The following is a 12,647-nucleotide window of genomic DNA, read 5'->3' on the forward strand; positions in this document are numbered from 1 at the left end:
AGGTCACAGGTAGAGACAGAGGAAGATAGAATCAGCAGCTACTTCCCCATAAGGCCCAAAGGCAGAGGTGCCTCAGTCCTGCTGGGTAGAACGACCGCCATGGGTGAATGGGGAATTTGGTCTATATACCTTTTCAAGGATACCAGTTAGTCTCCTGCCCACCAGACACTGGCCTGAGAACACCAACCAGCCACCAAAGGGTAGCAATCACCAGTGCATTGGGTTGGCTGTCATTGCCAGCCACCCAAGTCATCCATTTGCCCCCAGAAAGTTGCTGTGATGTTTGGAATTTGCTCTAGAGACCAATGTGCATTACCAAGGTGGTGGACAAGCCCTTGCCCAGCAGTAGAACTTTCTGACTTTGGGCCTAAGGATGTTCTTGCTTACAGCAGCTGTACGCTGCCTTCCGTTGAGTTACTCCTGCTTTCATTTGGTGACATTTAAAAGCAAAATACATTCTCTGCTGTTCAGAAGTTTGCCTGGAGAGCTCTGGGCAGGGTCAATGAACATGTCTCTTGAGTGCCGCGCTCCATCCAGATCACTCTAGAAAGGAAAGCAGAGTGAAGATGCAGGCTAATGATATTTCAAAACAAAAAGAAAATTGACCTTTAAAACCCTATTCAGGACATACAGGCATCCTGAGCCCATGATTTATTTGGGTTTGTAAGTCAGCTTGCCTTGCCTAGTAGTGCCAGATGTATCAGTGTTTATACAGAGGGTGCAGACACATAAGTCAAGCTGAGGGAATGATGAGTCAGCTGGATGTCAGCGCAGTACCCAAGCCTGCCAACAGCCCTAAGAACCCTAGCTGCTACTGCCACTGCTGCAACAGCAGTGGTGCTTGGAGCCTTGGGCCCTTTACATCGTTGTTGGAGCACTGCGCGGTGTGCCCTTAGTGGCTCTGAGGGCTGGGGGAGTTGCACCAGGATCTAGAGTTGCACCTGGTTGCTGGCCCTGCCCCTTCCACTGAGGCCCTGCCACTTCTGCGAGTGCGAAACCATGCCCCCTCCCCCCCCCACACCTTGCCCATGGGCCCAGTGAGGCTGGTTCCGCTGGCATTGCCAAAGAAAATGTTTTAGAAAAGTGCTACGCTCTGGCTTCAAAAAAGCAATATGGTTGCTTAGGTCATACAATTATATTCATTAGAGATGGGAAAGGCCAGTCAGGGTATCTAGTCACTCTCCCTGCCATTTTCGGTTGCTTTCTCCAGTAAAGTTTTAAATATCCCAAGAGGTGGAATTTCTTTACTTGATGTCACCCCATCACCTGAGTGTGTCCCTCCTTTCATGATCCTAAAGCAGAGGGTCTTGAACTTTGTAATAGCATAAATCAAAACTCTGAAGGGAAACTTGCTTGTGGAGACTTGTCCTCTCACCCACATTCTCATCACATTTCCGTGAAAACTGTGCATCTAAATCCACTAGGCAGCTTTGAAAATCTTCACCTTAGTCTTTGTCTGTGTCTTGGTTGTTCTGTGGCATCCTTCTGACTTGGCCCACGTCCTTCTGATGCTGTATGTGACTTCAGTTTTGATTATGGCAAAATGATAACAGTGAGAGGAGTGGGATGATGTGCATCACAGCAGGGAGTAGGGAGTACATGGTATGGAAAGGATGTAAAGAGGAGGGAAGGAAAACCGTCAGTGCCACAGAAAAGAGCCACTTCCTAACATCATCTACAACTTGACCTATGATGTTTGAGGAAATGAGTCCTATCCTTCCTTAACAATATGGCATCAAAACAGTATTTGAAAAATTACTTTATCTTGAATGTAGCTGAATACATATATTTCACATACACTCATGTGTACACACACACACACACACACACACACACACACACACACACACACACACACACACACACATTACAGTGTGTCCTGACATTGCCTTAATGAGGATCCATCCCTTTGAGTAAAGGAAAGCTGCAATAGTATATATGCTATTAACTTTTTTAAGGATTTAGTAACACGTGCATCCAGAACCTTTTGCTTGGAAAGCAATTAAAGTACAAATAATGCTCTGGGGACACAGAAATGCCATAGCTATGTTGGCAGGATTCCATCCTATGGGGGTGTACCCCCAGACCACGGGTGCCACTTAACTTTTCACATTTGTTGACTGTACTCAAAGCAGCATGTCAGATTCTCTTCTCTGTTACACAGCTGCACTTCCAAGACAATGGAAAAGTCAGAATCATGTAAACGAGAGTGGAATTTAGTTCAAACTCTTGTTCAAAGAGCAAAATAAGCAGGTGCTGAACATAAAAGAGAATTCAAGAAACAAAGAGTCGTCCTCTTTTTATTTTATTATGATAGAAAGTTTGGCACTTGAATCCAAAAGAAAAGAGATGCAAGAAGCAAGAATATCAAAGGTGAATTGCATCCAAGAAAATATTCAGGTGGCAAAGTTATTTAGTTGGCTTAAACATCTTTTAATTCCCCTTCTCCTCTAGTGTCACTAAAAGATAGATAACCCCTTCCCCCAGAGGTTATTAGTAGGCATTGAACCCAGGACTTTGAACACTACAGTTCTGCCATTCTAACTAGTAGCTCAGCTGAATCAGAAGGTCTTTTTGGTGCAAGCCAGCCAGTAGAAGACGACAACATAGGTGCTAGAACTACAGGTGCTGCCAAATCCCCTGTCTTGAAGTAATAAGAAGAAGGCAAATATATGGTTTCTACCTTCAGAATCCCTATTATAACAATTGTTCCAGCACTGCTATAAACAGACACATTTAGCCAGTGTTTTATGTAGCCACATTCCTGTGCAGTGTTCTCTGTTCCTAGGCAGAAAATATAAAGGTCACATCTTCACAGTGAATATGTGAGACAAATCTGAGTGTCTTGTACTTCAGAGGTGAACTTTCATTCAGTGCAGTTCTGGGGTCCAGATCCTCAACTGATAAAAAATGTCTAGAACATTGCTGCTTATTAATCTAGATATAAACTAACTGTTTAAAAGAGAATCCATTCTACCCTCTGGGAGCTATTGGCAAATTCTTAAAAACTCAGTGCATATGGACCCCACCAGTCACCAACTCATAAATTTATGCCACTTATGGCTCTGTCCATCAACATTTTCTTTTGCAGGAATAAGAAACAAATTATTTGTGTAGATTAGGAGAATGTTTACTAATGCAACTGCTTCCGTTCAAACTCCTAATGTAGAATCATAGAATAATAGGACTGGAAGGGACCTCAAGAGGTCATCGAGTCCAGCCCCCCACCCTCAAGGCAGGACCACGCTCCGTCTACACCATCCCTGACAGATGTCTATCTAACCTGTTCTTAAATATCTCCAGAGAGGGAGATTCCACCACCTCCCTTGGCAATTTATTCCAATATTTGACCACCCTGACAATTAGGAATTTTTTCCTAATGTCCAATCTAAACCTCCCCTGCTGCACTTTAAGCCCATTACTCCTTGTCCTGTCCTCAGAAACCAAGAGGAACAAATTTTCTCCTTCCTCCTTGTGACACCCTTTTAGATATTTGAAAACCGCTATCATGTCCCCCCTTAATCTTCTTTTTTCCAATCTAAACAAGCCCAGTTCATGAAGCCTGGCTTCATAGGTCATGTTCTCTAAACCTTTAATCATTCTTGTCGCTCTTCTCTGTACCCTTTCCAATTTCTCCACATCTTTCTTGAAATGTGGCGCCCAGAACTGGACACAGTACTCCAGCTGAGGCCTAACTAGTGCAGAGTAGAGCGGCAGAATGACTTCACGAGTTTTGCTTACAACAAACCTGTTGATACAACCTAAAATCATATTTGCTTTTTTTGCAACAGCATCACACTGTTGACTCATATTCAACTTGTGGTCCACTATGACCCCTAGATCCCTTTCCGCCATGCTCCTTCCTAGACAGTCGCTTCCCATCTTGTATGTATGGAACTGATTGTTCCTTCCTAAGTGGAGCACTTTGCATTTCTCTTTATTAAACCTCATCCTGTTTACCTCTGACCATTTCTCTAACTTGCTAAGGTCATTTTGAATTATGTCCCTATCCTCCAAAGAAGTTGCAACCCCACCCAGTTTGGTATCATCTGCTGCTTACAAGGTCAATCATGCTGCAGCCACACATCTATGTTGGTTTTGCACCTGTCTAGCTTCAGTACTACCAAAACCCTTGGTATAGACAGAACCATTTTTTTCATGCACTCAGCTGTCCAGGTGGTGGTTTATCCTTTGTATTACTCATTTCATAAAGTTAAAACTTGGGATATGTATGCAATTCATGCAGAATTCTTTCACTGTTACTTAATAGTCACTTTTATATAACTTCCTTCTACCGTTACCGTTGTTTTGTCTTTCAATGCCTGCCAACTTATGCTTTGAGCATATTGTTATGAGGAGAGTGTCTTAGAAAATGGGATCATTTGGGCCAACCATGATGTTCCCAGACTGAAGTTCCAAACTACTATTCAAGTCATGTAAAACATTTATTCAAGCTAATGGAAAATACCTATCTGCCCACTCATTCATGAAAAATATCTGTGTTCCAATGCTTGATCGATCTAAATAGATTGTATTTCAGACATGCTTCCTTTTTCAGTGGTAGTCTAGAATGATAGCATATCACAAAGACACTGCCACCTAGAATATATGTTTCCATTTGTTACTTAGAATTCCTCTGCTCCCATTTGGTGACTCTCATTTACATTTGAATTTTTCCAAAACCTGCTTCTTACAAACATTATTGCCTTTCAAAATTAGCCTGAAGTTTTTGTCATGGTTTTAACCTTGTATGACTCAATTATTCTTCTAATTCCCAAGTGTAACTAGTTTATCAGAGTGAAGGGTTACTCCTTAGAAGTCATCTTTTCATGCCAGGCCTTAGAGGGCCTTCCCAGTAGCGGCTTTGCCTTCAGCTGGCTCTCATCACCAATATTTAAAACCTGCCATTTCTAATGCTATGTAAATAGGGTCTCATTTTGGCTAGCCAAAAAGCTGCATGTAGCCTCACCTATGAAGTTATATAAATACGCTTACAATTAATTGGTTGTCTTGACTTGTTTGAATAATAGCTCTGTATAGTGTGAACATATACAATAGTCCTGAGGCATAGGAAAGCATTATCACATGGCAGGGAAAAATAGAGAAGATGGGCAGATGGAGGAGAAAAGAGGACAAATAAAAAAGCATCTTCTAATCTTTTGCTGCTATTTCCTGTCATGTTCCTGCTGATCTGAATCCCAGATCGAGAGGAACCTCTGTTTCAGTCATTCCAACAGTATCGATTCAGCACAGCCAGAGCCAGTGAAATTGGCAGCAGCACAGGCAGGGGTGGATGAGAAAGCAATGCAGTGCTGGAATCTTCAGCTACTCTATCATGCTTCCAGGTCATCTCCGAATGCCTGCCGGCTATAGAAGCAGAGCAGTGAGTGGAAGCAATTCCAGCACCTCTTGAGACTGAGTCTTCTGCTAATTCATCGTATCTATGGTGAAATGGCCTTTAATTCACTCAGCTGTTAGCTGCAGTCAGTCATAATGTGACCTGACAAATGACTATCAGGCTGGCAGGAAGGCATGCAGTAGCTCGGTATTCTCAGTCTAGATTCCCAAACGTTTTTCAGCTTCGTGATATCAGTCTGAAGAGCCAGGCATTACTTATTTTATTCTGTTGGTGTGTTATTAAAATAATAGTGTAATATTCTAGTTTAGCACACAATAGCTATTGGGAAGTCCAGATTAGAATATCCAGTTAGTTGTCAAATTGTATGTTCTATTTCAGAGTGTTTTCATGAGGATGAGGTTGGGGGAGAATCTGTGCGTAAATATATTTGGTATGTCTATGCAAACTTGTAACAGCAATGATTTCCATTGATAGCTTTCATCACAAGGACATTTTAGGGTGTCAGATGGAATACTCAGAAGTTAGGAATTCCCATAAATCATGGCCACTACTGCAGGGTTAATTCAGCCATTTTGCAAGTCTAGTTTATTTTATAGCATAGATTTCCACAACATAAACAGTCATATGGATTCAAAAGAAGGATACAAATATATAGGGTAACACATACACACATATTAAATATGAAATAAAATGAGCATCATGTGGCTGTTTACATTGTGACATTTTTTGCTTTCTGAACCTTATAGTTGTAGTTAAGTTTCACAAAAATGTAATTTTCCTTTTTTGAGTACAGTTAATAACACTGGTAACAATGCCAGTGGTCGATCTACACTAATTTTCCCACCACTACTATCATTAGAGCAGCAGCGGGATTAGAACAGGAATGGGAGATTTCCCCAAAATGCTGCCAAATATCCATGCTCATTCTTATCATTAGTAATGTGTGTCTGCAGGTGTGGCTGTAGTTCAGGTAGCATATGCAGGCTAGCTTTAATCTAGGTAGCACACCTGATAAAGCTGTGAAGATATGGCAGTGCAAGCTGTGTACCCCCCATGCTCCCACTGGACATCTACTCCCTTTACTAACCACGATGAAACCCATTCCATGAGTCATCAAGGCCAGCTTTAAGTCCTTGTCGCTAGGTGAAAGCTAGCGGAGGTGTGCCCATCTAATCTGCATCGTACCTACGACTGCAGTGCAAACCTACCTACAAAATACAGGACTATGTAGCACTTTAAAGACTAACAAGATGGTTTATTAGATGATGAGCTTTCGTGGGCCAGACCCACTTCCTCAGATCAAATAGAGGAAGAAAATAGTCACAACCATATGTACCAAAGGATACAATTTAAAAAAAATGAACACATATGAAAAGGACAAATCAAATTTCAGAACAGAAGGGAGATGCGGGGGGGGGGAAGGGGGAAGGTAAATGTCTGTGAGCTAATGGTATTAGAGGTGATAATTGGGGAAGCTATCTTTGTAATGGGTAAGATAGCTAGAGTCTTTGTTGAGACCCACGCGTAGAGTGTCGAATTTAGCATGAATGACAGTTCAGAGGATTCCCTTTCAAGTGCAGATTTAAAAGGCTTCTAAAGCGGGATGCAGGTAATTAAGTTGTTGAGACAGTGTCCTTTCTGGTTGAAATGGCAAGAAACTGTTTTTTCTTTGTGATCCTGTCTAATATCTGTTTTGTGGGCATTGATCCTTTGGTGAAGTGTCTGAGATGTTTGTCCAATGTACAAAGCAGACGGAGACTTTCGGCACATGATAGCATAAATTATATTTCTGGATGCGCAGGAATATGTGTTCTTGATCTCATAACTCACTTGGTTAGGTCCAATAATGGTATCAGCAGAGTGAATATGTGGACAAAGCTGGCAACGGGGTTTGTTGCAAGGGAAGGTACCAGGGTTGGTATTAGTGTGATATGTCCTGTGGTTGTTGATAAGAATCGTCTTGAGGTTAGGTGGTTGTCTATAGGAGACTATGGGTCTGTCTCCCAGAGCCTCTTGGAGTTTAGTATCCTGTGGGTCTGGCCCACAAAAGCTCATCATCTAATAAACCATCTTGTTAGTCTTTAAAGTGCTACATAGTCCTGTATTTTGTTTCAGCTACACCAGACTAACACGGCTACATTTCTACCACAAACCTACCTAGTGAGACCAGAGTTCTTAAGATGAAAGGCCATTTGAGTGACCAAGTGACCATGGCTCTTTTGCACTGCAGTGTTAATTTCTTAAATACCGCATGTGTGCACATTTACTGCACAATGACATTTTTTAATACAGCCATTATTTTCCGAAAGCAGATGAACTCCATAGGAGCCATTGTAATTCTCATGATTTACCAAATATATTGCAGTAGAACATTACTGTGCTTACCAAACCACTACAGCACCCTGAGTAACTGTGTCTGCAGTGACCAAGATGTCTTAACTGAACAAATGTTCATAAATTCTGAAATGTATATGGTTTTTATGGCTGAAGTATACCACCTTATTGCAGCTGTGTGTTCCTTACTGCACCGGAACCTATGTGCTTCCTACAGACTCCCTGGGTCTCTAGTATCAAATATTTGCACACTACTGTCCTCTGGTGGTCAATCCGGCACAGTAGCCATGGAATTGATGTTATTGCCTAATAATATGGATATAACACAGACATATAACAGACAGCTGTGTCCATTGCTTTTGGTTCCTGTTTCTAATCCCCTCCCTCTCTTATAAATTGTGCCCCTAAACTGGGCCAGATTAAGACATTCTGAAGCCCTAAACTGTGTCAAGTTTAAGAGGCCCCAAAGCATTGTCAAAAATGTGTATTATTCTAACAGAAAGGACAATGATAATAGAAATAATGAAATTTTATATTTGCATATATCCTGGTGCATAGGCAAGGATGCCACTAAAAACTAGTAATTTCTTTGTATTTATAAGCCCTTCATGATCTAAGGCCCTAAAATGTAGCTTACTTATCTTGTGCATGAACCTGGCACTGCCCCTAAGAAACTCCTCGTGGAAGCAGTGTTGTCCAGCATTTTTGTTTCACGCCACTCTGAGCAGTGTAGCCCAGCACCAATCATCTTTCTACTATTGTTTTGACAGAATAGCTCAAAACATTTTGGGGCTGTCTCCAGTGTTCCCTCTAAGATTTTCCATCCATGAATGGAGTGAGTTTTGTCTTGTGTACTTGTTTGGATGTGTGCCACTATGGCACCCAAGTTATAAACCTCTCCCATTTTCACTCTGCTGCCATGTCTCCCACCTTCCCCTCACCCCATCTCCTTCCCTGGTGCCTGCTGCTGCCCCCACCCCACCCCTCACCCTCCTCTGTTGTCCTGGCTCCTGCCCTTCTCACTCCCCTCTGCCTTCCTGGGACCTGCACCCCTCCCCATCCTCTCTGACCTCTGCACCTGCCCTTCCCCCCTGTGCCCACCCCTCCTCTAGCCCCCCTCCCTATCCCCTCTTCCAATATCTCCCTCTGCCTACCCTGCCTCTCTCCTCTGCCCTCTGGTGACCATCCCTTCCCTGTCCTCCCCATGTCTTCCTTTCTGCTTCACCCCCTGGGACGTGCACTTTCTTGATGCCTCTCCCTTCCCTCACTCCCCCTGCCCTCCCAATACCTGCCCCCCTTACCCTCTTCCTCCCTCTGCGCCCTCACATATGATTTGCTCCAACCCCTGCCTTCTTCATTCCCACCCCTCCTTTCAAACCCTCTTCTCCCAACACTCACTCCTCCCATCTCCTCTTCCTTCCTCATGCTCCCATTGTCCCTCTCCACTCCCAGAATCACCCTGTCCCCTCCCTTCTCCCATCCCTGACACCTTCCAATTCCTCCCCCAGTCCCCGCTCCTCCTGCCCTTTCCCCTCATTGTCTCCTCTTAGCCCCCTGACATTTATCTCTCCTCCACCCTACCCCTTGGTGCCTTCCTCTTTTTTCTCCCAGGGGCTGCCCCATGTGCTAGCACTGGAGCTGGACCACGGTGCTACTTCTAGTTCCGTGGCCCAGGCTCTGGATCTGGCAACTGCTTCACAGGCTGCTGTCCAGGAGCTCCTGAGGTGAGGCAGCCACTCGCCATGTGGCCCCACGCTCAGGAGCAGCTGGGGCCGCAGCTTCATGGCTCTGCTGAATGGGTGGGTGGGACTGAAATTCTTGGTGTGCACCTGCATAGGCATGCACCTTACAGGGAACCCTGGCTGTCTCTTTTTTACCACAGATGAAATTCAGGATTTAGTCTAGTAAAGTTAGTAGAGTTACATTGGAATAAGACCAGTATAAAGTTAAGGAGAAACAGGTTCCTTGATACTAAATCTTACGTAGTCTCAGATTCAGTTACCTACCTCCCCTCCATGCCCCAGAGAGATCACCTCAAGTGTTGTGAACTCTTCATTGCTCTGTATTAGAAGAAATCACTCCCATCAATTAAGGCATGACCAGGTGATTCAGATGGTGGTAGCTAGCATCCCCCCTCCCTTGGAATGGGGACTGATGAAGTGCCCAGTGATATTATGAAAGTGGTGACAGTAAGGGAACATAAGCATGGCAGGTGCATTGTTTCCTCAAGTAGAAAGACACATGTACTGTAGATAACACAATAAGCAGCAGAGATGTTAGCAAACATTTATTTTTGTAACTGTGTAACCGCTGAATTTTTCAGTGGTTACATGTTTACATGCAGGGGAGGCAGGCAGAAGGTGGTGCTCACAGGGAGCCAGCTTTTAAGCCGGCTCCCTGTGTACACTGGTTCTCATTTGCCCCTCCCCTCCTGCTATGGAGCAGTGGGGGGAGGGGGAAGAGGAGAGAAGAGAGGAGAGGAGAGGAGAGGCAGCTCCATAGAGCATAGGGAGCAAGCTTGAAAAGGCAGCTCCACAGATCTAGTATGTACAGGGAGCAAGCTTGAAAGACAGCTTCCCTTTTAGAGGCAACAGCGCTGTGGGGCAGGAAGCAGGCAGCTCCACAGGAGCCAGCACATGCAGGGAACCAGCTTAAAAGCTCCCACTTCCCACCCACCCACTTTGCTGCCTCTGTAACAGGCAGCAAGGGGTGTATGTCTGTAGTCAGTAGGATTAACCGATAAGCCCAGGTTTATCGGTTAATTGTGTATGTGCGAACATGCTAACATCCCTGGCACAAGTAGAGAAGGTTGGGAAATGCATTTTGAACAGTGCAGCAGAAAATGAAAGCCAGCCAGTTTTATATTTGAGGTGGCTGAACCAGTTAAACCCATCGCTAATTAATTATTTTACACTTTCGCTTTTCTGTCTTGGAGCACATAGGGCACATCGACAGCACATCTCACCCTTCACTGCAATCAATATTGTATATGTGCTGCATGTAGAACCTGAGTGGCATGTAATTAGAAAGCCATATCGATTTCCAGGAAAGAGGTTGCAAACGTGCAAATCCACCACATAAAAAGCAGTTTGATCTTCAAATGACTTGACCAACAGCTTTATTTTTCTTAGCAAACAAGATAACTTGGTGAAAAAAAGACCATGCAATGAGTCTGATATGGCCAACATAATATAGTCCCTTTCACACCAGTAAGACTCCTGTTATGGCTCAGGATCAGGCCCACCCTTTGAGTCTCATTTATTTATAAAGTGCAGTAATATGGCACCTATATTTGTTTTCTTTCAAAAGTGGGTGGGAATAGTGCCCTTGTGTTCAATGAAGCTGCTGGCTTTTTTTGTTGTTTTTTTTTTCCTGTGTGCAGCATTGCTCAAGCAAGGACTGTGGGTGGATGTCTGTCAACACTAAACCACCTTTGTCTAGCTCTTTTGTTGGTGACCAGTGTGGTTACAGATGCAGACAGGCTCTGAATTGCAGCTGTTGTCTGCAAAGCATACAGAAGAGATTGTGATGCATCCAAACCTGTCCCACAAGCCTTTCAGAGTTCAGACATCAGCCCTTCTATGAAATGGCAATGAGCTGGAAGAGCATTTCTTTTCACACAAACCACACCAAGCACCCCATTCTTGCCAATCTGAGCAACATCCAAGCTGCCCTATGGTTTTGGCCGGGTATGCAACCAAGTACGTGTTTGCCTTATTAAGGCTTGCCGGCAAAATACAGCAGGCTGCTCCGTCACACACTTTCTACCTCCATCCTGTCCTTGTGTTTCTGATGTACTCTGAAATGTCATGATTTTGGCAGCCTGCAACATCACTTTTTTAATATTTGTACGTACATTTTCAGGACACAGCTATTCTTGTCAGTCACGTATGTGCACAGATCAGTTGAACTCATTGGGAGTCACACATGCAGCTGAGTGGATAACAGATCCCCTTGTTTCTTTCATAGGGCAAATATGGTCGAGGAAAAAGTTCATACACAATTTTGGAGGCCCTTGTGAAAATCTAGCCTTTATAGACCATCATCATGTAAAATGGCTTCTGAAAAGCAAGGACAAGAATATTTTTATTAACTGAGGGAGGGTTTGTTTTTATTTGCATCTGTGAATATCTTTCTAGTTTATCTTGTGTGGGGGTTTTTTTTTTTTGTTCATTTGTATGTTTGTTTATCCACAGCAGCAGAGAAGAGAGAAAGAGATGAGGAAGCAGCAGGAGAGAGAGCAGAGGCGACATTATGAAGAGCAGATGCGTCGAGAGGAAGAGAGAAGACGTGCAGAACACGAGCAGGTAATCTGCAGAGGATTCCAGGTGAATCAGTCCCCAACATCAAATGCTGAAGTCTGAGGTCAAAATTGCTTCCACTTGGGATTATTGTCTATGGTAGTGATATTTTAGTTTTTTGGGAGCAGTGGTGAATTACAATTAATTGAATAAGTTAAAAGTAAATCTACTTATTGCTCTCATGTTCCATCACTTTCATCACTAAAGAGTAAATTGCTTAATTGCTAATCCTGTGTTTATTGCTTTTCACTGTGTTAATTCTCTTATATTTGTTGGCTATCAATTCCAGAGCCATTTAATATACCTTTTCCCACTCCCAGGCTCCCCTATATAAAGCTTTTGTTTACTACTGTCTCTAGTACTTGACCTTGGTTCCCAACAAAACTGGTCACTCCTCTGCCTCAACTTCCCTCTTTATAGCTCACAGAAGATTTGGCTCCTCAGAGTAGTAGGATAAAAAGAGTAGAGGAAGATTCTTATCCCTCATTCCCCCTCCTTATGAAAAATAAGATGTATGTCACAATGTGGAGGCTGTCCCATTGAGCAACATTTAGCATAATTTATAGTTGCCATAGACCTCTTCAGCTTTTCTAATAACACTGCAAAACTTACAGAGGGTTATGTTTTCAAGACACTGTGTAAGCACTAAAGAT

The 12,647-nt window shown here is 43.4% G+C and overlaps 1 protein-coding gene across 11 annotated transcripts in view; it reads left to right on the forward strand.

The window, feature by feature from the left end:
* TNIK (TRAF2 and NCK interacting kinase) overlaps positions 1-12,647 on the forward strand; it is a 353,730-nt gene that overhangs the window by 271,609 nt on the left and 69,474 nt on the right. For 9 of the 11 annotated variants that reach the window (XM_014572378.4, XM_014572379.4, XM_075937947.2 and 6 more), the window contains exon 13: positions 11,890-12,000. In XM_014572378.4, coding sequence (XP_014427864.3) covers positions 11,890-12,000 — 111 coding nt within the window. The remainder of the gene's footprint in view (positions 1-11,889; positions 12,001-12,647) is intronic. The other 2 variants (XM_075937944.2, XM_075937946.2) reach the window with 1 other exon arrangement.

This window comes from Pelodiscus sinensis, chromosome 10, assembly GCF_052426305.1.
Source record: "Pelodiscus sinensis isolate ZL-2025 chromosome 10, ASM5242630v1, whole genome shotgun sequence".
Lineage (NCBI taxonomy): Eukaryota > Metazoa > Chordata > Testudines > Trionychidae > Pelodiscus > Pelodiscus sinensis.